A 23,861-nucleotide genomic window follows, 5' to 3' on the forward strand; every position below is an offset into this window, starting at 1 on the left:
GCTATAACTATAATATTTAATTCATCTTATTTTTCATCGTGTTATTATTTAACTGTCAATTCTTTATTTCATTTTTTTGTAAATGTGATAAAAGGGGTAAGAATTAATAACTTTTACAGCCCCTTTCGGTACAGAATTCACAAGCTGCCACTGCCTGTACTCACATTTATTCTGAATGCAATAAAATGAACACTGATCTTTGCGTGGAAGACTAGGAGTATGTGTAGTAGCTTATGCTGTCATTTAGAACAAAACTAGTAAATGTACACTTATGGCAGAGGTAGGCACATATACTCTAATAGACAGCACAGACAGACCAGACAATACTTGAAGATTCAAATTACGACAACTCATACATTATTTTCACCAAGATCATTCACAAAATACCACAGTAATTCGAATATAGTTTTCTTCCTTTAAGTCAATAATCATGTTGCCATTTAAAAAAGCATAAACTTCAAGATAGATAACCACATTTTTAACATTGTTGGAAACTCTGTATGGGATTCATCCGTGAGCTCCTGTCTGTACTTTCATTATTTTAAAACAGTGCATCAAATGCACACATCCTTTTGGAAATATCTCGATGGAGAAGAATATATTTTCACAGTTCAAACATAAAGAACTTCACTTGGCTATTATAAAATAAATTTTATGAGATAACTTACCATGATAAAATCTGATTATACCCGTATTGAAAATCTCTATTCTTTCCTTGTCGAATAGGATATACCAATTGATTTTCATGGAAATAGATAATTTTCTTCAGCGACGACAGATCTGGCCGCAGTGCTACCAGTTCAGCGAGATTCAACACACTACTAGCAAAGAGAATCCTAGAACAATGTAATATAATTTTAAAAATTCCATTTTGTTGGACAGGGTAGAAGAGACTTGCAATGGAAGCGTAACACCCTTCATGTCAAAACCTACCTTGAAACTTTGGTGTATAACATTTGTGCTACAAGAAGACCATACACAAAAAATTAGCTGCCTGTTTTCACTGCAAGGCACTGAAATATATACCTGAATTATCCATGTAAGCAATAGGAAAGTGATACTAGTCACTAGAGGTTTTTAAAAACCATAAGTCATGATCAGTAATACAAGTGAATGACTAGTGAGTCACTATGCAGTATGATTTTGAAAGTTGTTTAAGACAGCACAACATTTATGAGTACCACAGAGCAAGATGACATAAATCCTGTTATTATTGTTGAGTTTGCGATGGGTTATTTCTGGAATAAAGGTGTTTTTGATCTTCAGGAAAGATAAGTACAAAAGGAAAGGAAATAAAGTGGTTCATGTTTGGACTGAAAATAGATATAGGGTGGTCCACCGCCCCTTGTAATCTACAGTAGTTTTATTAAATCCACTATATTTATTGCAATTCTGAAATACATCAGTCCCTCTCCCTAAACTAGGGTAATATAACTAGATGGGTGCTTACAGGCTAGAAGACAGCAGGAATCATGAGCACCACTATTAATTCATTCTGGGTACCAAGAATGAACCTGTGAAAGGAGCACAGTTACGAAGAACATGTACCTTATAACCAGGAGGGGTACACAAAGACCAGGAACAAGTAGCCTATTGTATAGGCTGGGAACTGACCGCTGCATGGCAAGCCTCACAATAACTCACTTGGCAGGGGCATGATCATACATGTGATAGTGGATAGTGCTTGAGGGTATGGAGGTTTGAATCCCCAAGCAAGTGGGCAGGTTACACATTTAATAGTTTCCAGTGTGATTTCTTTATTTGTCTCTGTAAAGGGCAGTTGGTATTGTGGCATTGGGTATGGACCTGGGCTGGATGAGGATGTGATGGTCAGTGGCTAGGAAACATGCAACCAGCTATGAACATCATACATACTCCAAGCTTTGTAGGACACAGGTAGGGCAAAGTGCGTTAAATTAGAACGATGATAACATGCGATGGCAGGTACGTATGAACTTTATCCGGACTCTGGAGATGTCAATCTGAATCACTGCCATATTGATAGCAGGTAGGTATGTACCTCCATGATCATGATGGAGCTCCACAACTATGGAACCATTAATCACCATAATGTGCACTACTGGAGTGTGGATAATCCCCTTTGGGTACGACTGGCAGCTTTCCAGGTACAACGGGGCACGAACATATGGTGTGGCATCATGGATGATCACATCATTGGTCCCCATTTCTCTGAAGGCCATCTGATGGGAGAACACTATCTGCATTTTCTCCAAGACGAACTACCAACGTTGTTGGAACACGTGGCGCTCCTAGACTGCTGCAGGATGTGGTTTCAACATGACAGAGCTCCAACATATGTGGCGGTGGTCATTTGGAACCATCTCCATGTGACGTATCCTGATAAAATGGATAGGTAGGGGAGGACCTGTCCCCTGGCCCGCCAGTTTGTCTGATCTTACGCCACTAGATTTTTTCCTTTGGAACCATGTAAAACAACCAGTGTATACACAGGAGCCTGCAATCCTAGCCACGTTAGACACCTCATCACAGAGGCATGCGGATCCATTACACCGGAAAAGTTGCAACATGCCAGACGGTCCTTATAATATACATATATATAACCATGAAAGCTGTCAGTTCGAGCAGGTGCTGTGTTAAACAATGTAAGTATCAGAAATCCTGTCTCATATTTTGTAGCCTTTTCCAACCCAGCACTATACAACATGCTGCACTGCCAGCAGCCCTTTTCAGGGCCAAATAAATAATTCAGTCCATGGAAACTATAAAGTATTCATCCTTGTCACATCTCAGGCCTGCCATCGCATGTTATTATCGTTCCAATGGGGGACACTTTGCCCTAACTGTGTCGTACGAGCTTGGAAAACGTACGATGTAACTAACTGGGTGATTGTGTTCTAGCCGGCTGCAGACCATCACCCCCTCATCCTCATCCAAAACAGCTACATACCCTATGCCATGATACCAACAGCCCTTTACAGGGCCAAATAAAAAAATTATTCTGTGGAAATTATTAAGTATGCAACCTTGTCATGTCCCAGGCAATAAAAAAAAATTCCATGAGATTCAAACCTCTGTACCCTTGAGCACTGTCCACTATTATACATCCGACCGCGCCCCTGCCACGTGACCTTTTGCAAGGCTTGACAAGCAGTGGATTTTCCACCGTTCCTGACATTAAAGGTTGTTCGGCATAAAGAACAAATGGCAATAGATTAATTTACACCTCTATGGAGAAAAGAAAACTTGTTCAACAATTTAACACTTTCATTTTTTTTAGATATTTTAAAACTCTATAAACTTACATAATAACATTCACCACCATGCAGGTGTACCATGTGCCCACAGATACCACTAACTGCTAGAAACTGAATGAAAGTTATACGCTGAGGAATCGACATTCACTTGTAGCAAAAAGGTACATTGCACATGATTTGCAAAGTTTAGATTAAAGAGATCGCAATCAGACAGCATACTGAGGGACACCATACATTCTACAAGTCCGAAGTAATGAGCTGAATATTTATAGATTAATATTGTTCATGTAAAATCATACCGATGATGAACACTGGAAATCCTGATAGATAGACAAATAAATAAATATATACGTAAAGACATAGTGCACTGTAAACCCTATATCTCACCAGATATGGATCTGTGCAATGGGTACATTATAGGGCAGGCATCTCATCACAGACAATGAAGGCCTTTGGAGCATAAATAATCTCAGGATTTTTGGAGACAAATTATTAAATCCAGAGATATTCCAGGGACACATTTCCTCTGGGAACAAGAAGTGAAATCCAGGGACTATCTCCAGAAAACAGGGACGTCTGGTAACCCTAGTTTTAAGAAGCCTTCTCCCCATTGTACAGTATGAAGAAAAATGTACTCTGCTTTTTGAGTCAAGTACTATGACACAATTTGTATTGAAGGTATTCTTCCCAGCACGACTATCAAACAGTTCCAGATTCTTCCTGGTACTACGTAAGACATCCAACTTCTTAATAAGTTATTTTTCTGGCAGTAGAAAACCCTGTACTGCTGTTAATCAGAAAAATAGTGTCTCACAACAATATTCACACCCAAGTTATCCACTGGAACATCACATTTAAATTGCAATCCAATACCTATTTTCAATTTCCATGATTCCGAGATATGATAAAGTATTCTCGGTTTGCAAGCAAATACACAACAGAATTACCTCTTGAATTTGTAGTACCAGTCAAATATTGTCTTGAAACAACAAAGGAAACAATGTGGAGAACAGTGTAACGAAGGATTACTTACTTGTAGTGCACAGCGACAAGAATAATAAAGTTATATTTTTCTTCTTCGAGGTTAAACCATGCTGTTGTTTTCTGTACATTTCGTACAGTTTGCCGATGTTTTGAATACATTGCAGTATTCTTTGTCAAGGCAACTGAAATACCCCTACTCGATTTCAGGTAATCAGTCTCCTAGGCGTTAATCGAAACGTTAGCAAACTGTACGAAATATACAGAAAACGATAGGGTTCAACCTGGAACAAGAACAATATAACTCTACATATTGTGGAAGCTTCACATCTAAGATAACAATGAAGTTTTTCATCATACAACTGATACTAGTCAATTCTGTTTCTTGTTTATACTTCATTGGTAACATAGGACATGAGAGAGCTTCCCACCTATTCTACACAGCTCACCAGAGGGTCAAGGTTATTCAACCTTTACCATCTGGCCACATGCGATTCCAGCTTCGATTTCAGTAGTGTTAGCTACTGAGTGTATGATTTGAAGCAGTGTACCAATTCATTAAACTGTCTGAGTGAATCGAATCGCAGCAATGGCAAGCTCACAGCACATGATTCAGCTGAATTGCAGTAAACCGTGCTAAGTGAAGCATTTACGGATCAGTGTGACACAACACACATGGACATTGGCAGCAAGCCGAACTCCTGCTGTGAACGAGACATAAAGAGCCACAGCTCACTGAAAGAATCGTACGCTATAACGGACTTTCGCTCTCAGCTCATTTGAAAACAATGCCCACTTGCATTCACTGTCCTCTTCCTACAGGGAGGTTTAAATAATAGTTGGATTTATTTGCAGTGTTAAATAGGGATTCAAAACATAATTCCAAAGTAGCTAGGAAGAAGGTAGGCTATTCGGTTATTTATTAGTTTAATGAATCTCAGCGTAATTTATTAGTTTAATGAATCTTAGCATTATAAAATGCCTTTGCTGGCAAGATGTAGTGTTTACAGTGCACTATGTCTTCTGGTATGGGCTAGAATAAATTTGTTACTTTTATTGACCTGTCTCAGGCTCATCCTTGGCTTTGACAATATGAAATGACTGAGGTATGTGTGATGCTAGTAATACAATCCTTTATGCAGCCAGTCCCTGTTATGAATGGTGTGAAAATATCGCTCATAGGGTCGGTTGGTGCATGCATTTCAGTGGGCTTGGCAGACTGATATGCAATAGCAACTTCTGGCTCAATGAGGAAAGCAACGGGAAACTACTTCACTCCTCATTTCCCTAGCACGCCTCTTCAGTGACGCCTATTGGCAGATCTGTGGAGGATCAAACCAGCCTTCGGGCAGAATACCTAACATACATACAGCATTAAAACTTAGTTGACGTTTGATGATTAATCAACTCATTTCTCTAACCCACCCTATGACGACTCAAAATTATGCATTTTATATTGGGAAAAAACTGCTCAGTATTCTCTCAGTTCGAATATTCATCACTGCACAAGACTTCAATCATCGAATCACGAGATCACTGGTATACATGGACAGTAAGTGAGCTGACAGACGCAATAACCTAACTAAAACAATGATGAATCAGAAAACTGTGAATACAATGAAATTTCCAAGTTCTTTGAAATAATTTAAGAAAAGGCTCGGCAAACAATTGATAGCCAATTTTCCACCTGGAAGACAGCCCTAAATGCAGATCATTGATGACTGTGTGTGTACATATATTTTTTCATCTAATTCTGTATAATACTTACTTAATGGAGTTGTCACTGTAGAGGAAAGACTTTGTAACATCAAAACTTGATGCGAAGAGGTGGATGCAGGAGAAACCTGAAACTGAAACCTTGATAACCCATAGAAGGGCAGTTCATAGAATGAAGATCAGATGGCAGCAGCGAGCAATGAATGCTTCTTTTTTTGCTAGTTGCTTTACGTCACACCGACACAGACAGGTCTTACAGTGACGATGGGATAGGAAAGACCTAGGAGTTGGAAGGAAGTAGCCGTGCCCTTAATTAAGGTACAGCACCAGCATCTGCCCGGTGTGAAAATGGGAAACCATGGAAAACCATCTTCAGGGCTGCCGACAGTGGGATTCAAACCCACTATCTCCCGGATGCAAGCTCACAGCCACGTGCCCCTGACCGCACAGCTAGCTCGCCCAGTTACAGTAGAAACAAGCAGCTAATCTTTTGCCTGTGGTCCTCTCATAGCACACTGATTATGTCATCAAAGTTTCAAGGTAGGTTTCAGCATAAATGGTGTGACACTTCCCTTTCCAGGATACCTAATACAGACAAATTGCAATGCAAGGATGTCACACAAATCAGAAAAAATATTGCTGAAAAGGAACTTATTGTAATACCAAGGATCAATCCAATAATTGAAGTTCATAAGTTATTTCAAAATTCACATACAATAATTTTATGATACATTTTTTTACAAGATAAAAATAAAGCGGTGTACAAGTGGAGAGTGGTGACTCTGAAACATTTTATAGAAAAAAAGGTCTCAAGCAAGGAAGTGCACTGTCACCATTATTGTTTATGATACTGATGGATGAAATCATAAAACGTGTGAAACAGAATATCAGCAGTGATGAAGTGAATGCTTTGGTATTTGCAGATGATTTGGTGATTTGGGGAAAGGGAGAAAAGGAAGTACAAAGGAGACTGGACATTTGGAATGAAAATCTGAAGGAGTTTGGAATGGTAATTAGTAAAAAGAAAACTGTAGTCATGCACTGTGGAAAAGAGAAAAAGAGAAGCCAAGTGAACATAGACGGAGAATGGTTAGAGAATGTAGAACAGTTTACATATCTGGGTAGCATTATTAAGGGAAATAATGAAATCAACCCTGAAATTAATAACAGTCTAAGTAAAGGTACAACATTTTATCATCAAGTCAGAGAATGAAATCAACCCTGAAATTAATAACAGTCTAAGTAAAGGTACAACATTTTATCATCAAGTCAGAGAGCTTTTATAGGATGACAAAGTACCTAAGAGAACAAAATTAACATTATATAAACAGTATTTCATACCAATTATAACATACGGACTAGAAACGCTGGTAACTAATAAGAGACAAGATAGTAAGATCCAAGCAGTAGAAATGAAATTTTTAAGAACATCAGTTAAAAAGACAAGAAGAGATAGAATTCAAAATATTACAAGCAGAGAACAGCTAAATATGGAACCGTTAGTACAAAACATACAGAAAGCAAGACTGAGATGGTTCGGACATGTAAAAAGAATGGGAAAGGAACAGGTGGCAGAAGGGAATTGGAAAGAGAAGTTGAAGGAAAGAGACCAGTTTGAAGACCAAGAAGAAGGTGGATGGGTCAGATTTGGAAGGACATTAGAGAACCTGGACTGGAGGTTGTGGAAGTAATGGAGCAGGAAAAGGGGAAGGACAGAAAGGAGTACAGGAGGCTTGTTAACCACACCCGGACGACTGGCGTGGGACATTGATAATGATGATCAAGGATTTTAAATATTCTTATTTATTAAAGGTCAAAAATCTAACCCAATAATTGAAGTTCATAAATTATTTCAAAATTCACATACTTTCTTGAGTCTAAAATACACTGACTGACAGAGCAAATGCAACACCAAGAAGGAGTAGTTCGAAAGGGATGAAAGTTGGGGAAAAAACAGAAACGGCACGGACAAATAATTGATGTTTATTTCAAACCGATATGCAGGTTACACAATGCGCACGGCATCGACTCAGTAGGATGTAGGACCACCGCGAGCGGTGATGCACGCAGAGACACGTCGAGGTACAGAGTCAATAAGAGTGCGGATGGTGTCCTGAGGGATGGTTCTCCATTCTCTGTCAACCATTTGCCACAGTTGGTCGTCCGTACGAGGCTGGGGCAGATTTTGCAAACGGCGTCCAATGAGATCCCACACGTGTTCGATTGGTGAGGGATCCGGAGAGTACGCTGGCCACGGAAGCATCTGTACACCTCGTAGAGCCTGTTGGGAGATGCGAGCAGTGTGTGGCCGGGCATTATCCTGCTGAAACAGAGCATTGGGCAGCCCCTGAAGGTACGGGAGTGCCACCGGTCGCAGCACATGCTGCACGTAGCGGTGGACATTTAACGTGCCTTGAATACGCACTAGAGGTGACATGGAATCATACGCAATAGCGCCCCAAACCGTGATGCCGTGTTGTCTAGCGGTAGGGCGCTCCACAGTTACTGCCGCATTTGACCTTTCTCCACGCCGACGCCACACTCGTCTGCGGTGACTATCACTGACAGAACAGAAGCGTGACTCATCGGAGAACACGACGTTCCGCCATTCCCTCATCCAAGTCGCTCTAGCCCGGCACCATGCCAGGCGTGCACGTCTATGCTGTGGAGTCAATGGTAGTCTTCTGAGCGGACGCCGGGAGTGCAGGCCTCCTTCAACCAATCGACGGGAAATTGTTCTGGTCGATATTGGAACAGCCAGGGTGTCTTGCACATGCTGAAGAATGGCGGTTGACGTGGTGTGCGGGGCTGCCACCGCTTGGCGGCGGATGCGCCGATCCTCGCGTGCTGACGTCACTCGGGCTGCGCCTGGACCCCTCGCACGTGCCACATGTCCCTGCGCCAACCATCTTCGCCACAGGCGCTGCACCATGGACACATCCCTATGGGTATCGGCTGCGATTTGACGAAGCGACCAACCTGCCCTTCTCAGCCCGATCACCATACCCCTCGTAAAGTCGTCTGTCTGCTGGAAATGCCTCCGTTGATGGCGGCCTGGCATTCTTAGCTATACACGTGTCCTGTGGCACACGACAACACGTTCTACAATGACTGTCAGCTGAGAAATCACGGTACGAAGTGGGCCATTCGCCAACGCCGTGTCCCATTTATCGTTCGCTACGTGCGCAGCACAGCGGCGCATTTCACATCATGAGCATACCTCAGTGACGTCAGTCTACCCTGCAATTGGCATAAAGTTCTGACCACTCCTTCTTGGTGTTGCATTTGCTCTGTCAGTCAGTGTAATAATGATGATAATGTTGTGTGTTTAACATAACCTTCAATCAACTTGTGAAAATTTTAAATCCACCTTTACAATACTGTATTTGTCATTTTTAATAAGACAACATTGCTTGCTTGTTGCTTGTTCTTTAAAGGGGCCTAACATCGAAGGTCATCGGCCCAAGACAACATTAAACTATATTGGTAACGCATGTTTCGTCCTCTTATGGGACATCTTCAGTCACACATAAAATCATCGGAAATATGGTAGGGACACATTAACCTTTCAAGTGATATATTTCTTTTGAGTAGCTACTAACACAGTGGCATATTTTCCATAAGATACTGGGAAGTAACATATAGTGAGATACTCTTGTGTAGTATAGTATTTTTATCAGGTTCAGGAAGTACAGAATATGTATCAAGCTGTCAAAAATGATCATAGTATGAAGGGCGAGGAGTCTGGCTCACTGAGGAAAGCAACGGGAACTTACGGTGATATACTTTTAATTGGTCAGGTATTTTCATCAGGTTAAAAAAAAAGTCTCACTTTCACGTTATTGAAATGATTACAGTGCCAAGGGCGAGGAAAGAGAATCTGGCTCAGTGAGGAAAGCAACGGGAAACCTACAATAAGATAAGAGACTTATCTATGGACGCATCGCTCTTGGGTGTGTACACACTTCAGAATCTGCTTTTCAAATGGTCCAGAATAGGTTTCAATTTGTAGAGTTTCTTCAGACCACATGTGGCTTCATCATATGCTTCGTTGTCGACAAAGTGTAAGAATTTGCAAAGAAGATGAAATCTTCTTTCAAAGAACAGCTCCAAAAATATTAGGGTCTCTAATATCTGTCTAGGAGAAAAGTAGCTCTTGTTGCCTTGCAAGAGAAAGAATTCAAGTAAAGTCATAATTTCATTTTTATTGGTGTCAGTCCACTGATTCACTCCCGAATATAGCTTCAAGGTTGGTGTGCTTTCTGAAAACTGTTGAGCACACCAGTTGCTTTCCTGACTTATTCGTTCCGCCAATTCAGGAATTATACACAATTGAAAATATTCTAGCGGATTATTTATATCTTCAGTTTCTACATTTAGTCCAGGTTACACCGTAAATGTAAATCTCAGCCATTCAGATCCTACCTTTGTCCATACACCGAGCAGAATATCACCGCCAGTACCACCGTCACGTTCACTTGAGTCGCTTTCACTATTGCACTCGCTATATCCTGACATTTCAATACTGGTCTCACTATCATATGACACATCACTCTCCAAATTGTCACAGTGTAATAAATCAAACAGTTCTTCTTCTCGCAGACGTTTCCAAGCTCCGCTTGAACCTGTCATAATGCACTATCTACCATTCTCAGCAGCCTGGTGGCCGGTACTGGCTGGCAGCCAGCTGGGCATGGAGTGAAAGCATTTCGCCCGGTCGCGTGGCTTTAGAAGAGTGCTGCTGTAGGCAACGCTCGAAACTAACACACACGTACAAAGGAAAGTGATCTCGGATCCTACAACGGAATAAGTCGTCATACCCATCGCCGAAGGACATTTACAATGTGATGACCGAATATTCTGTGATGGCCACTTAGGAAGCCATGCGGCTATGATGATTTATTTCATCATTACCGCTTGAAAGGTTAAAATTAGTGAATAAAAAGGCTACGAATCTGGTGACGCGGCATGTTAGCGTATTGTCAATCTTGAATCCTAAAGTAACACAAACACAAAGATGGTGTGAAACACAAAGTCCAGTTAATCCACAGTTGTTACATGCATGGAATTGCACAAATATAATACATCATGACTGGCTATGCAAACTAAATTAATCATATTGTTATACTGACATTGTGAACCCAACCCCTCGTCCACGTCATGGGATGTGAGCAACGGCATGAAGTAGGGCATTGCCTGTAGGGGTGATGTACAGCGGGGACTTTGTGTGCCCCAGAACCGCTATGGTACCTGTGAAGGCCACTCAGGAACCCTGAAAAGTGACAGCTAACGGGGCTCTGCTAAAGTCCTTAATGGCAGATGCGGCAGAGGAGGAGAGCTTTGGAACAATAATCTGGCAGACTAGGCAACCGTTTTCAACTGGAGTTGAAGAAATGGGGGATAACCACTGCCTTGTGGTGAAGAGGGATCTTCAAAGGCTAAGCGAGACAACCCCTACAGAAAACAGCAGGCTGGGAGGCTCAGGTGGCAGCCCCACCACCAAGCTCGGGTGCTGTGGACTAATAACTCGCACATCTTAAATCCGCTTACTAAAGAAACTGAAGTGAAACGAAACCGGATGGTTACCTCAATGACAAATTTTGGCCCAAAACGGAAAATGAGAATTGTTTGACGGAAAGTTCGAATTTTGACAGAGGAAGGTAAACTAAAGCAGGCTGAGAAAGAGATGCAAAATTATGGCTTGGAAATTCTTGGTTTAAGTGAAGTGAGGTGGTGCGATTTTGGAGCGATCATGACGCAAAATGGGAATACATTTATTTATTTTGGACAGTCTGGGGAGAATACTGAATGGAGAAATGGAGTGGGTATGTTGCTAAATAGGATATCCAAGAACAGTTTAATTGAATGGAGTTCCATCTAAGACAGAATGATGACAGCTAGATTTCAAGGTAAAATTCGAAATGTAACAATAGTAATTTGTTATGCACCAACAGAAGTATCTGATGCCAACATGAAGGATCAATTTTATCATCAGTTGAATGAAACTATAAAGAATATAAATAAAAGAGATATTGCTATTATTATGGGTGATATGAATGAGAAGATTGGATCAAATAATGACGGACAAGAGCATGTGATAGGGAAACATGAATTAGATTAAATGAATGATAATGGAGAGAGATTTTTAAATTTGTGTGCCAGCCAGGAAATGGTGATTAGAGAGACAATCTTTCCCCACAAAAGGTGTCATAAGGTTACATGGGTATCGCCAGATCACAAAACAGAAAATCAGATCAACCATGTAGCTATTAGCAAGAAATTTAGAAGATCATTGACAGATGTGAGGAACAGAAGAGGAGTTGATGTTGGTAGTGATCATCATCTAGTAGTAGATGAGTTTGAATTGAAAATAAAGGCTGCATCGAAGAAGTTTGCAACTAGAAAAAAGAAGTCCAACATACAAAGGTTAAACAGTGAAAAGAGGAGGAAAGAATTTAGTCTGGAGTTGAAAAATCAGTTTGAATTCCTTTCAAATCTCGAAAAGGAGGAAGAGTTGAGTGTGGAAAGAACTCGGGAAAATGTTAAGTACACTTATATACAAACGTGTGAAAAAGTAATTGGTTATGGGAGCTATCGACAGAAAGACTGGATGTCTGAGGAAACATGGGACTTAATTGAAAAACAAAAAGAGGCAAAAGCTATAGTAAACCAAAGCAGAACATGACAGCAGAAGTCAGGAGCCCAAAGGAAACATTTGGAAATTGACAAAATGGTTAAAAGGAATGTGAGAAGCGATAAAAGAAGATGGATTGACCAGTAGGCACAAATTGCAGAGGAAACTGAGAAGAAGGGTAATATGAAACAACTCTATACCAGCTCCATAATACGATCTGCAGAGCTGCAGAAGCACCACAATGAAAGATATACAGTAATATATAGCGATTAGCGATCCCATCCTTCATATTGAGTGTTTATATCGAGCCAAGGATCAATACCCATACAGCTGCTGGTGATATGGCAACCCTGTTTAGAACTGTGAACGACAGAATATTAGGAGAGCACACTTAACTACAGATTTCTTCTGATAGGTGGCTAAGGGTCGCCCATAAGGTTCTGTATGAACTGCACGCCTTGCAGTACGTCTGACCTATTCCCGTGACCATAGAGTTAGTAAATAATATACTAGACAGCGCTATCGTCCATGAGAGAATCACTGTAGCGAATGAGCATGTTATAATCTCAGCTGTTTGGAAAAAACTCCCTCCATTGTACTAATCAGTGTAAACAGAGAACTTATAAAACTGTGTGGATATTGATATGGTTTAAAATTCATACATGTCAACATTCTCAAATACTACAGTATAGTTGTGATGATTCTGTTCAGTAGAAAGAAAGCCCAAATAGCTTAAATACAGGATAAGTGTGTGATAAAAGAGGATGGTGTGATTAAGTAGCACAATTCAATTTACTGTCCATGTTAAGTCTTCAAACAACGTACCTTATGATTGGGGATATGTATATTTTTCTGTCTTTGGTGTAAATGACCAGGACTTCAGCAAAATTCTATCCAACGGCCGAAAACATTCCCCCGTAAGAAGCGAATGAGCGAGTTCTTAGGCCTACAAGTATATACAGTAATAATGATTATGTTTCTCCGTAACGGTAGTGAATTCTTCCGAGTTAGGTAGTCATGAAATTGAAAACAGAAACGCAAGTACCATCAGATGATGTTCCGCCTCCATTAAGAAAGCCGGCTGCCAAAGATGTATGCAGGTCTCGGAACCTTTGTAAATATGTGTCAATAGGTCAATATTTTTTTTTCGATAAGTAGAAGAGGGGCATTATTTTTTGTACAAATCAGTTATTTATATTGTCGATGTCCCTCGAAATCGGGGGCTTACAAATTGAGATGAACGTCTATCGGTATTATTTCGGTACATTTTCGAGAACTCCACACTGATAGGACATGGAGTAAAGCGTTTCCGCGGAGTTGTAGTACGGATTCAAACGAGCTCAGATGACACTTTCTGTATGCAATACGATTTTAGAATTGTCTATTACACTTACTGCAATGGACTGTGCGTCACAGAGCAGAACCACCAACATTATTCAGCACGAGCCGCCACTGCCCTATACTATTACAAGGAAGTTGTCAAGAGGAGGTTATAGGAAGAGTAAACCAGTGAGGGATAAGGAAGGAAATATGCTGTTATCACAAGAAGAACGATTGAGAAGATGGCAAGAGTATTTTTCAGAAATTTTAAACAAAGATGATGGAAATGAGCAGGAAATGCAAGAAGAAGTAAATGAAGGCTTAGACAGTGAAGACTCAAGAATAAAGCTAGATCCCCCAACAAGGCATGAAGTTAGGTTAGCATTGAAACAATTAAAGGATGGTACAGCAACAGTCATAGATAATATAGATCCAGAAATACTAAAAGTGGATGAAGAGGCCACCATTAATTTGCTGCTACCATTACTGGGGAAATTATGGAAAGAAGAGAAAATTCCAGCTGATTGGAAAGAGGGCTTGATCGTGAAACTCCTCAAAAAAGGTGACACCACAGTGTATAAGAATTGGAGAGGAATAACACTACTGAGCATACCAAGTAAAATTCTCTCTAGAATAATTCTAAACAGAGTAAAGGACTCAACTGAGCAGCGTCTTCAAAAAGGACAAGCTGGTTTCCATAGACAACGCAGCTGTGTTGATCTAATAAATATGCTAAGAATAATTCTAGAGCAAAGCAATGAATAGTAGGCCACATTGTACTTGACATTCATAGACTTCGAAAGAGCGTTTGATTCAGTATATTGGACCGTAATGTGGAAGACCTTGGTGAAATATGAAGAACCGGATAACATCTTGAATCTCATGAAGGCAATGTATGAAGGGTATAGATGCAAAGTAGTGTGAAGTACCCACTCAGCCCACAGATGTGTGACAGTATTATAACGTAGCGGGTCACTTTAACAGTAATATAAATAAATGATATCTCATTGTTTCTCAATAAACAATATCCCATGGGCGCCAGCCTTCAAGCTTATGGCTTGAAAACGATACTTCATAATTAATAATAACAACAACAACAACAATAATAATAATAATAATAATAATAATAATAATAATAATAATAATAATACGTCATGAGACTCAAAAAACTCCCAGAGGTAGGGTGACGGGACACTAAACATTAAGTACACTAACTTGGAATTTAAGGATCATTAATAATCATTTCACAAAATACAAATTAAAACAGCTAAGTTATTCATTAGGATGAAAAACGTGACGTAACGGCGTATTAACGAAATCTGAACTTACGGAAGCAAAAGAAAAATTGAATTAAATTAACTCTAAGAAAATGAACTGTTGCGCAAAGACTTGCAGTAACTTATGCCATAAGCTCACCATTTGTAAACTCTGTTGTCTTGAAGCCGATGATCGATGGATCTCTCGTGCCGGCTGCCTCATCTGTTGTTGGATTCCAGTCCTACTTACGCCTTTCCTGCCTTTAACACTTCCTACTGTACTCCTCACATAAAGTCGTAATGAGTCCTAATTTTAAATGCAAAACCACCATGAGTTATGTTCATGGAGAGAATACACTTGTATTCTTCCGTATTACGGAACAGTACCATAGCTAAATTCATAATAAAAGCTCTCCTCCCCTATACTAGTCAAAACCGGTCTCCCGTTGACTACCTCTCGTCATTGAGATAACAGGTCCCAATGAGAGTAACTTTTGAGTAGTATATATTCAGATGCGAAGTGAACTAACAAGTTAAAATCTTCTCCGATGTGCAGACGTAGAATCATAGTAAGAGTGTCTTCCAAGAGTGTTTCTGTGTCTCAGAGTAAGAAAAAGAATGTCCTCTCCAGCTCTTGTCTTCGAAGTATTGAAACCGGAACGCCCTACGAGCATTCACGTTTCATTCTCTTATTAAGAGGAGCTCGCTAACACCCGGCCGTAAGCATTTAAAACTTGCGCCGAGCGCACAGGCATAGTGGGAACTGCAAGCAAGCTCGCGATGTTCTAGAACACCGGCCAAGGACAAGCGACGTCACGCAGAAGGTTCTTTCGTGTTCCATAGCATTGCTGCATGAACGAAATGTAATATCAATATTTCAATAACGTCACCTTGCAGGCAGGAATAATAAACGCTGCTAGCCGAAATTTCGTGTCAATCGGTGTAAAGATGGCCAAGATATAAAATTTTCTTGGGGCCCACATGTGTAGCCACGCCCACCGGCCTTCGGCAATATAAGCGAGTCGCCAGCCTGGGGTAAAGCAGAGAATGTGCGGTAGGCAGCTGCAGTGTGCCGTAGGCAGAGAGCGAGGGAAGTCGGCAATAAGCCGTGAGTTCAGTGTGTGTGTGCAAGTAAGCACGTCGCGACATAATTCGTCACTCGGTCCGGCTGTATACTTGAGTTCAGAAACGTTAGTGTTAAAAGCTTTCTCCGTAGCCTTGATTTCATTTAAAGACTGTGTTTCTCGCATAAACTGTGCCAGCCTTGATTTCATTTAAAGACTGTGTGAAAACAGCGATAGTGTTTCTAGCCAGCCTTGATTTCATTTAAAGACTGTGTTTCTCGCATAAACTGTGCCAGCCTTGATTTCATTTAAAGACTGTGTGAAAACAGCGATAGTGTTTCTAGCCAGCCTTGATTTCATTTAAAGACTGTGTTTCTCGCATAAACTGTGCCAGCCTTGATTTCATTTAAAGACTGTGTGAAAACAGCGATAGTGTTTCTAGCCAGCCTTGATTTCATTTAAAGACTGTGTTTCTCGCATAAACTGTGCCAGCCTTGATTTCATTTAAAGACTGTGTGAAAACAGCGATAGTGTTTCTAGCCAGCCTTGATTTCATTTAAAGACTGTGTTTCTAGCATAAACTGTGCCAACCTCGATTTCATTTAAAGACTGTGTGAAAACAGCGATAGTGTTTCTAGCCAACCTTGATTTCATTTAAAGACTGTGTGAAAACAGCGATAGTGTTTCTAGCATAGACTGTGCCTGCCTGCATTTCATTTAAAGACTGTGTCTATCCATTGAACTGTGTTCGTAATAGAACTGTGCCGACCTTCATTTCGTTTAAAGACTGTGTCTATCCACTTTTCGGAACTGTGTTCGTAATAGAACTGTGCCAACATTCCCTCTTAAAGACAGTATTAACTTGTGGAATACGGTATCGTCATTTCTTTCCGAGGGACCATGCCAATTCCCATCATAACCTGTTCAGAATCACGTATGATCTTAAGTGTCAGTGATAATCTTCTGAAAATTACGACGTAACAGAACTTGGACTGTCGTTTATTTCAACAAGTGTGTGAATATTATGCTCATGGAGTACAGTGCAGAGACTGTACCCGGTAAATTTAATTTTCTTTATGAAGTGCTTAATCACTGCTCCTCGGAAGGTCCTAGATTGTTTTCGTTTGTTTATTATTCCAAATACGATAATTCCTTCCATCTTATCCTCGTGGAACTGTGACTCTAACTTTATCCTTGCTGCTAAAGTGCGTTCAACATCATTGACTGTGGGAACTATTTCGGCGTGCTTCGCCTTAGAGAGGTGTCACACCAGTGTCCCATGACGTCCAATGTGGAAGCTCCACATTTCCCCGTTCCTGCCTCAGGTTCGAGTCATCAACACTAATACAGAGAAAACACCAACGACGGAAGACAACGCCGACGCCGACCGCAAGACGACGCAGCCGCCACAGGACGACGTCCTCTCCACGCCTTCAGGGACAACTCCACGATTCAGCTGTAAGAGGTGACAATTCTTTGCATATCTATTGAATAAACTGAAGAATCCACTTAATCATGAAAAAAAATTTCCTCACTACCCTTCTCTCTCTCACTCTCTTAGCATGGGCCGTACACGCCTTGTCGTTCCTCATGCTCTCCGATAAACTGAAGTACGGGCGTTCCTGTTTCAGAGAGAAGGTAGTGAATAGTGGCACCCGTGACGTTGGGGCCAGATTAAAGAGAGTAAAGTGATAAAAATTAACTTTGAAATCAGTGATATCTTAACTTACCAATTCAAATAAAAGTGCATAGTACATACGTTAATTCCAGTTCAGTGAATGTGTTAAAATTTTACGAAGATCAATTCAATGACTTTGGCGAAATTTTAAACTTTTGGCACAGAACTCTGATTAAGTTTATAGCACAAGTGATTATTTTTTTCTTTCTCTTTCTCTTGCTATGTTAAACATTTCAGGCATAATATTTATGCACAGTCTCATATAAATTTTTGATATTTATGTCAGTGAAACATTGAACTTTACCATTGGACAATAATGGTGATATTTAATTTTATGCACAAGTGTTTGATATTTTGTGTTGGTGAAATTTTGAACTTTACCATTGGACAATAATGGTGATTTTACGTATGAGGTGAATGATTGTATTTTCTGCATTTTGTGAAAATAACGACATTAATATGGAAAATATACTAGCTGCCATTGAGGCTTTAAAAATCAGTCTAAATGACAGGATTACGGAAAGTAACACTAATCTCGGGCGTAGGATTGCTGAATCTAACGCGGCCTTGGAAAGTCGTATGGAAGCCACTAAGGCTAGTATAGGTCAACTTAGGGAGTCTAATGAAGTAACTAATCGTAATATCACTCAACTAAGGGAGGCTAATGAAGTAACTAATCGTAATATCACTCAACTAAGGGAGGCTAATGAAGTAACTAATCGTAATATCACTCAACTAAGGGAGGCTAATGATGCCAACATTGTAAAATTGACAGAATCTGTTGATCAAAAGTTTGCAGAAGTTAATAAGAATTTGGAACGTAGGCTCAATAGTGCAGGTGCCGAAATTGAAAAACGATTTAAAGAATCTACCAAAATAATGGATTCTAAGTTTACGGAAATAAATGAAAGATTAACACGTGATTTAGAAACCATTAAGCAAGATATAAAATCACAAGTGGCGGAGGACTTAAAACTTGCTCTACCGTCTTCTTCTCAGGAAGTACTTAAAGAAGTAGAAAGCTTAAAGGAAGAATTTCAAGAGTCCCATGCTCAATTATCTCTTGCGCAAACTAAAATCGCTTCTATTCAAGACAAACTTCATGAATCTGTTAAAAATAATTTCATGAAGTTGGGAAACGAAATTACTCTTCTGAAAAGTCAGCAAGAGGAGGCCGATAAACGTGTTAAGACTCAGTTAGATAATCCTCACACGCAGATTACTCGTATCTGTCGCGATGTAGCAGAAGTCGAGACCGACATAGAAAAGGAGGTCAAGGAAATTGAGAATTCCGTACAGGGGAAAATTAAAACCCTAAAACTTGAACTCCAAGGAGGTATAGAAGCTCTCAACAGCAAAGTATCGCAAATCGAACAGGATGTTTCATCATCTAGCCTTCACAACACTAGTGGAGAATCCATGAATGTTTCCACAGTTTTTAAAATAACTGAGGAAAAACCAGCCAAATTTTCGGGGAAGGAGGAGTATACTGCTAAGGAGTTTCTCCTCAACCTCGAAGAGTTCTTTCAAGAAAATCACGTTAAGACCGACCGCCGATTACGAATAGCGTCTCGATTGTTAGAAGGCAAGGCGTTAATGTGGTTTACCGCTTTTAAATTCAGTATTAACACTTACGAAGAGTTTAAGGAAGCCTTACTTAGACGATTTTGGAGTGCTGAGGCTCAGCACCTGATAAAACTTCAATTATACTCCAGAAAGTATAACACATCCGTTAATTCCTTGCGATATTCAGATTATCTTATATCTTCATAACGCTGCAATTTCCACCAAATGTTCAGGAAATATTGGTGGCAGCAAACGTCCAGGACTTGGAGCAGCTCGATGATGTCCTGAGGAAACTCGATACTGCGCACATTCAGAGCGCAGCAAAAGCAGGTCGAACCAAAGAAACTACGACCAACTTTACGGAAATGAAGACTCCGGTTCAAGTAAATCCAGAACCGCGAGAAGAAAGAGAAACTCGCCGAGATATTCCGTTTCGGTACAGAAGATCTAGGAATCGTCCCTACGAAGGGAGGGCTAAGTTTCAACCTGGACCTTCATGGAGGCAGGCAGCTAACCAACCCAATGATAATAGGAACTCCCAGCGGGAAGAATTAGAGAAACGTTGGAGAGAGACTACGGAATATGTAAGGAATAAGAACAGGGAAGAGGGCTTACCTGGAGCAGCTTCTTTGGAATACCAGGCAGAGATGCAGAGAAGAAATGAGAGAACGGAAATGGATCCAAGAGCTACGGGTACCAAAAAAAACTTTGACGAAGCAATAAAGAGATTGCCTGAAAACCAGGAGGGAGGAGAGGTAGTATGTAGTGCACTCATTAACCATTGGTATTTAGAGGATGCAGATTTACTATATGAGGATTCAACACCACGACAGGCTCAGATACAACGCGGCTTACCGATCATTATCATTAAGTTAGGCAATATGATTGTCCACTCTTTAGTAGACTCAGGATCGCAAGCCTCACTAATTTCGCAGAAATTAATAGATGTGGCGCAGGAGACGACCTACATCTCCATCTTGCCGGTTGCTCAAGTTAAGGTTAAAGGCATAGTTCCTGACAAAGCTATTAAATGCAAATTCCAAGCGTTTCTTGAGTTAGAAATTGGTGGTGTTAAGTTCCAACATCTATTTTTTATTTTGACGCAAATGAAATTTGACTTAATCCTTGGATCAGACTTTCTCATTCAACATGGGGGAATCATTGATTATCCCGCTAATGTGATTAAATTTTTCCACGTCGAATCTGTAGGGCTACAGTTGGTTACTTATAATGACGTGAAGAAACCGGAATGTGAGACCCCGGTGGACATAGTAGAAGGCAAGATGAGCGAGGCTCCGCCTGTCGAAGAAAGCGTCCACGAAGAGGGGCGACCCGTGGAAGTGGGACCCGTAGAGGACCAGATGGCGTCCATCATCGATGATGAGTTGAACGAGGACCACTACAACTTCACGCTTTACGCCAATGTAGCTGAAAGCCCAGATTACGATGATGATGAAGTAATAAAGGCAATCCAAGAGCTTTTCAAGAAGTTTCCAGACGTATTTTCCGAGAAACCTGGAGTCATTGAGGGTTTCAAGCACCACTTAGATGTTACTGACACTTCACCTTATAAGAAACGGCCTTATCCGATACCCATGAAGTACTTGGAAGAAGCACGGGTCATCATTAAACAGATGGAGAATGATGGAATCACATCAAAATGCGTCACACCTTACATTAATCCTCTGGCTATAGTGAGAAAACCAAATGGTAATATGCGCATATGCCTCGATGCGAGGGCTTTGAACGATAAACTGGTGCTGGAATATGACCACCCTCCCCTACTCCGGGATGTAATTAGGAGATTTCATAACATGAAAGTATTTTCTGCTATGGACATGGCTTCTTCATATTTTCACATTTTATTGGATGAAGATAGTCGGAAATTTACTGAATTCATCTTTGATAATGTCACTTATGCCTTTAATAGACTCCCTTTTGGCATTAAGAACTCTGGTGCAGTTCTTATCAGAGACTAAGAGGAACAACTCTCCGATGAAGTAAAGGCAATCACCACCATTTATGTGGACGATATCATCATCGCGTCCGAGTCCCTGGAACAACATGTACGAGATGTTCATAAGGTGTTGGAGGAATTACAGACCAAGAACTTTAAAATTAACGCCAAGAAAAGCCAGTTTTTCAAAACTGAAGTTTTGTTTTTAGGCCATCTTATTGGAGGGAACGGGATCAAGCCCAATCCGGCTAAGATTCAATGTATTCTAGAATTTCCCAAACCCACAAGAATGAAACACATCAGGCAATTCTTAGGCCTCTGCCAGTTCTTCGCGCAGCATTGCCCTAATTTTACTGAAACGGTAGCACCCCTGCAGCAGTTACTGAGGAAGAACAACAGGTGGAAGTGGACTGATGTCTGCGATAAAGCATTTGTGGCGACAAAACAGATGTTGAAAGACAATGTTCAACTGGCCTATCCTAATTACGAGCTACCCTTTTATATTGAATGTGACGCCAGCCGCATAGGGATCGGTGCAGCTCTTTTCCAAATTGATCCAAGGGAACCTGAAGTTCGCATCTTTCTCTCGTTCATGAGCCGCAAGTTGAGACCCCATGAAAAGGCTTATACGATAACAGAGTTAGGAGCCCTTGCCGTAGTACATTCTCTCATTAACTGGAAGAAGATAATCTTTGGATATCCGGTGATTATTTGCACAGATCATCAAGCACTGACATTTATTCTCAAATCAGACATTACAAGCGAACGGATAACCCGATGGGCGCTGTTTATACAGCAATTTGATATCACTGTTGTTCACAGGCCCGGAAGGAAAAATATCCTAGCCGACGCATTAAGTCGGAATCCGACAGATGAGGTTTCGATCCATGCGATTGAAGTCATGAATGATGAAGATGAAGAGTTCTTGCGACGACTAAAGTATCTAGCGCAAGCTCAAGGAAGAGATCCTCTAAGCCATGAGCTGATTCGTTTTTTAAAGGATTTATCCCTCAAGACGACGACGAGTATCCTCGTATATCTAGGATAGCTCAAAATTTTTGCTACCATGATGGCCTACTTCACAAGTACGTCGACCTCGCTAGAACAACAGATCGTATTTATGCCCCTCCTCGAATAAGGACTGCTATTATATGGCATTGCCATTCCATTTCTGGACACGCCGGTACAGACAAGGCCCTAAACCTGATTAGAGAAAGGTTTACGTGGGAATACTTACGCCGTGACATCCGTAACACCATTAGGACTTGTGATATTTGTCAAAGGATCAAGCCCAATAACAGGCTCCTCCGGGAATATCCACGACCTTTAATACCTGAAAAACCTGGCCAGATCTTCGCAATGGACCTATATGGACCTTTGCCCAAGGCGTTACGTGCCAACAGATACATTGTTGTCGCCGTAGATGCATTTTCTAAATACACTATGTTGCTTCCAATTCAGAAGGCAAATACCGGGAACATTCTCCGCAGGATTCGTCGAAACATCATTCCCGAGATGGGCAAGCCGGAATTTCTCTTAACAGACCATGGAAGTCAGTTTACCTCCATGGAATTCCAAGTTGCACTGGAAGAACTTGAGATAAGGCATATCATGAACTCCATCCGACACCCGGAAGCTAACCCAGCCGAACGGGTTATGCGAGAAATTGCCAGATTCTGTAGATTGTATTGCGGACAACAGCATTGGAAGTGGGTTGAAGTTCTGCCCATTATGCAAAGGATCGTCAATACCACCATGCACGAGTCTATTCAGGACATCCCTTTGAGTGTACATAAAGGCCTCACTCCTGACAGACCTTGGGATCGAGTTTTGCCTGATCAACCTGATGCAGCGGTGAGCCAACATGCTCGCATTACCAAGGCACTTCGGCAATTACGACATGCAGCTCAAATCCGAGAAAAGAAGTTACGACATCACAAGTTTCGACAACCCTTACAAGTGGATGACCTGGTATTGATACGCAAGCCTGCAGTTTCGCACCCCGACCAGGGAATTTACGCCAAATTTTGTCCCTTATTCATAGGACCCTTCAGGATACTTACCGCACTAGATAATGGTGCCTACGAAGTAGGAAGGGCAGATAGCGACGTTGAGGGAATCTTCAACTCGGCCAATTTCAAGAAATACTTTACTAGGAGATGAGCGAAAAGAAAATCGCCCAGCAATTTTCTTTTTCCCGAGCAGGGGGGGAGATGAAACGGGAACGCCCTACGAGCATTCACGTTTCATTCTCTTATTAAGAGGAGCTCGCTAACAACCCGGCCGTAAGCATTTAAAACTTGCGCCGAGCGCACAGGCATAGTGGGAACTGCAAGCAAGCTCACGATGTTCTAGAACACCGGCCAAGGGCAAGCGACGTCACGCAGAAGGTTCTTTCGTGTTCCATAGCATTGCTGCATGAACGAAATGTAATATCAATATTTCAATAACGT

General features: G+C 41.0%; 1 protein-coding gene across 9 annotated transcripts in view; it reads right to left on the reverse strand.

Annotated features, from left to right (window-relative positions):
* LOC136864227 (tRNA-queuosine alpha-mannosyltransferase) overlaps positions 1-23,861 on the reverse strand; it is a 277,090-nt gene that overhangs the window by 107,096 nt on the left and 146,133 nt on the right. For 8 of the 9 annotated variants that reach the window (XM_067140954.2, XM_067140955.2, XM_067140949.2 and 5 more), the window contains one exon: positions 669-836. The exons of the other annotated variant lie outside the window; for it this stretch is intronic. In XM_067140954.2, the coding sequence (XP_066997055.2) occupies positions 669-836 (168 nt within the window). The remainder of the gene's footprint in view (positions 1-668; positions 837-23,861) is intronic. 9 annotated transcript variants of the gene reach the window in all.

Source organism: Anabrus simplex, chromosome 2 (assembly GCF_040414725.1).
Source record: "Anabrus simplex isolate iqAnaSimp1 chromosome 2, ASM4041472v1, whole genome shotgun sequence".
Lineage (NCBI taxonomy): Eukaryota > Metazoa > Arthropoda > Insecta > Orthoptera > Tettigoniidae > Anabrus > Anabrus simplex.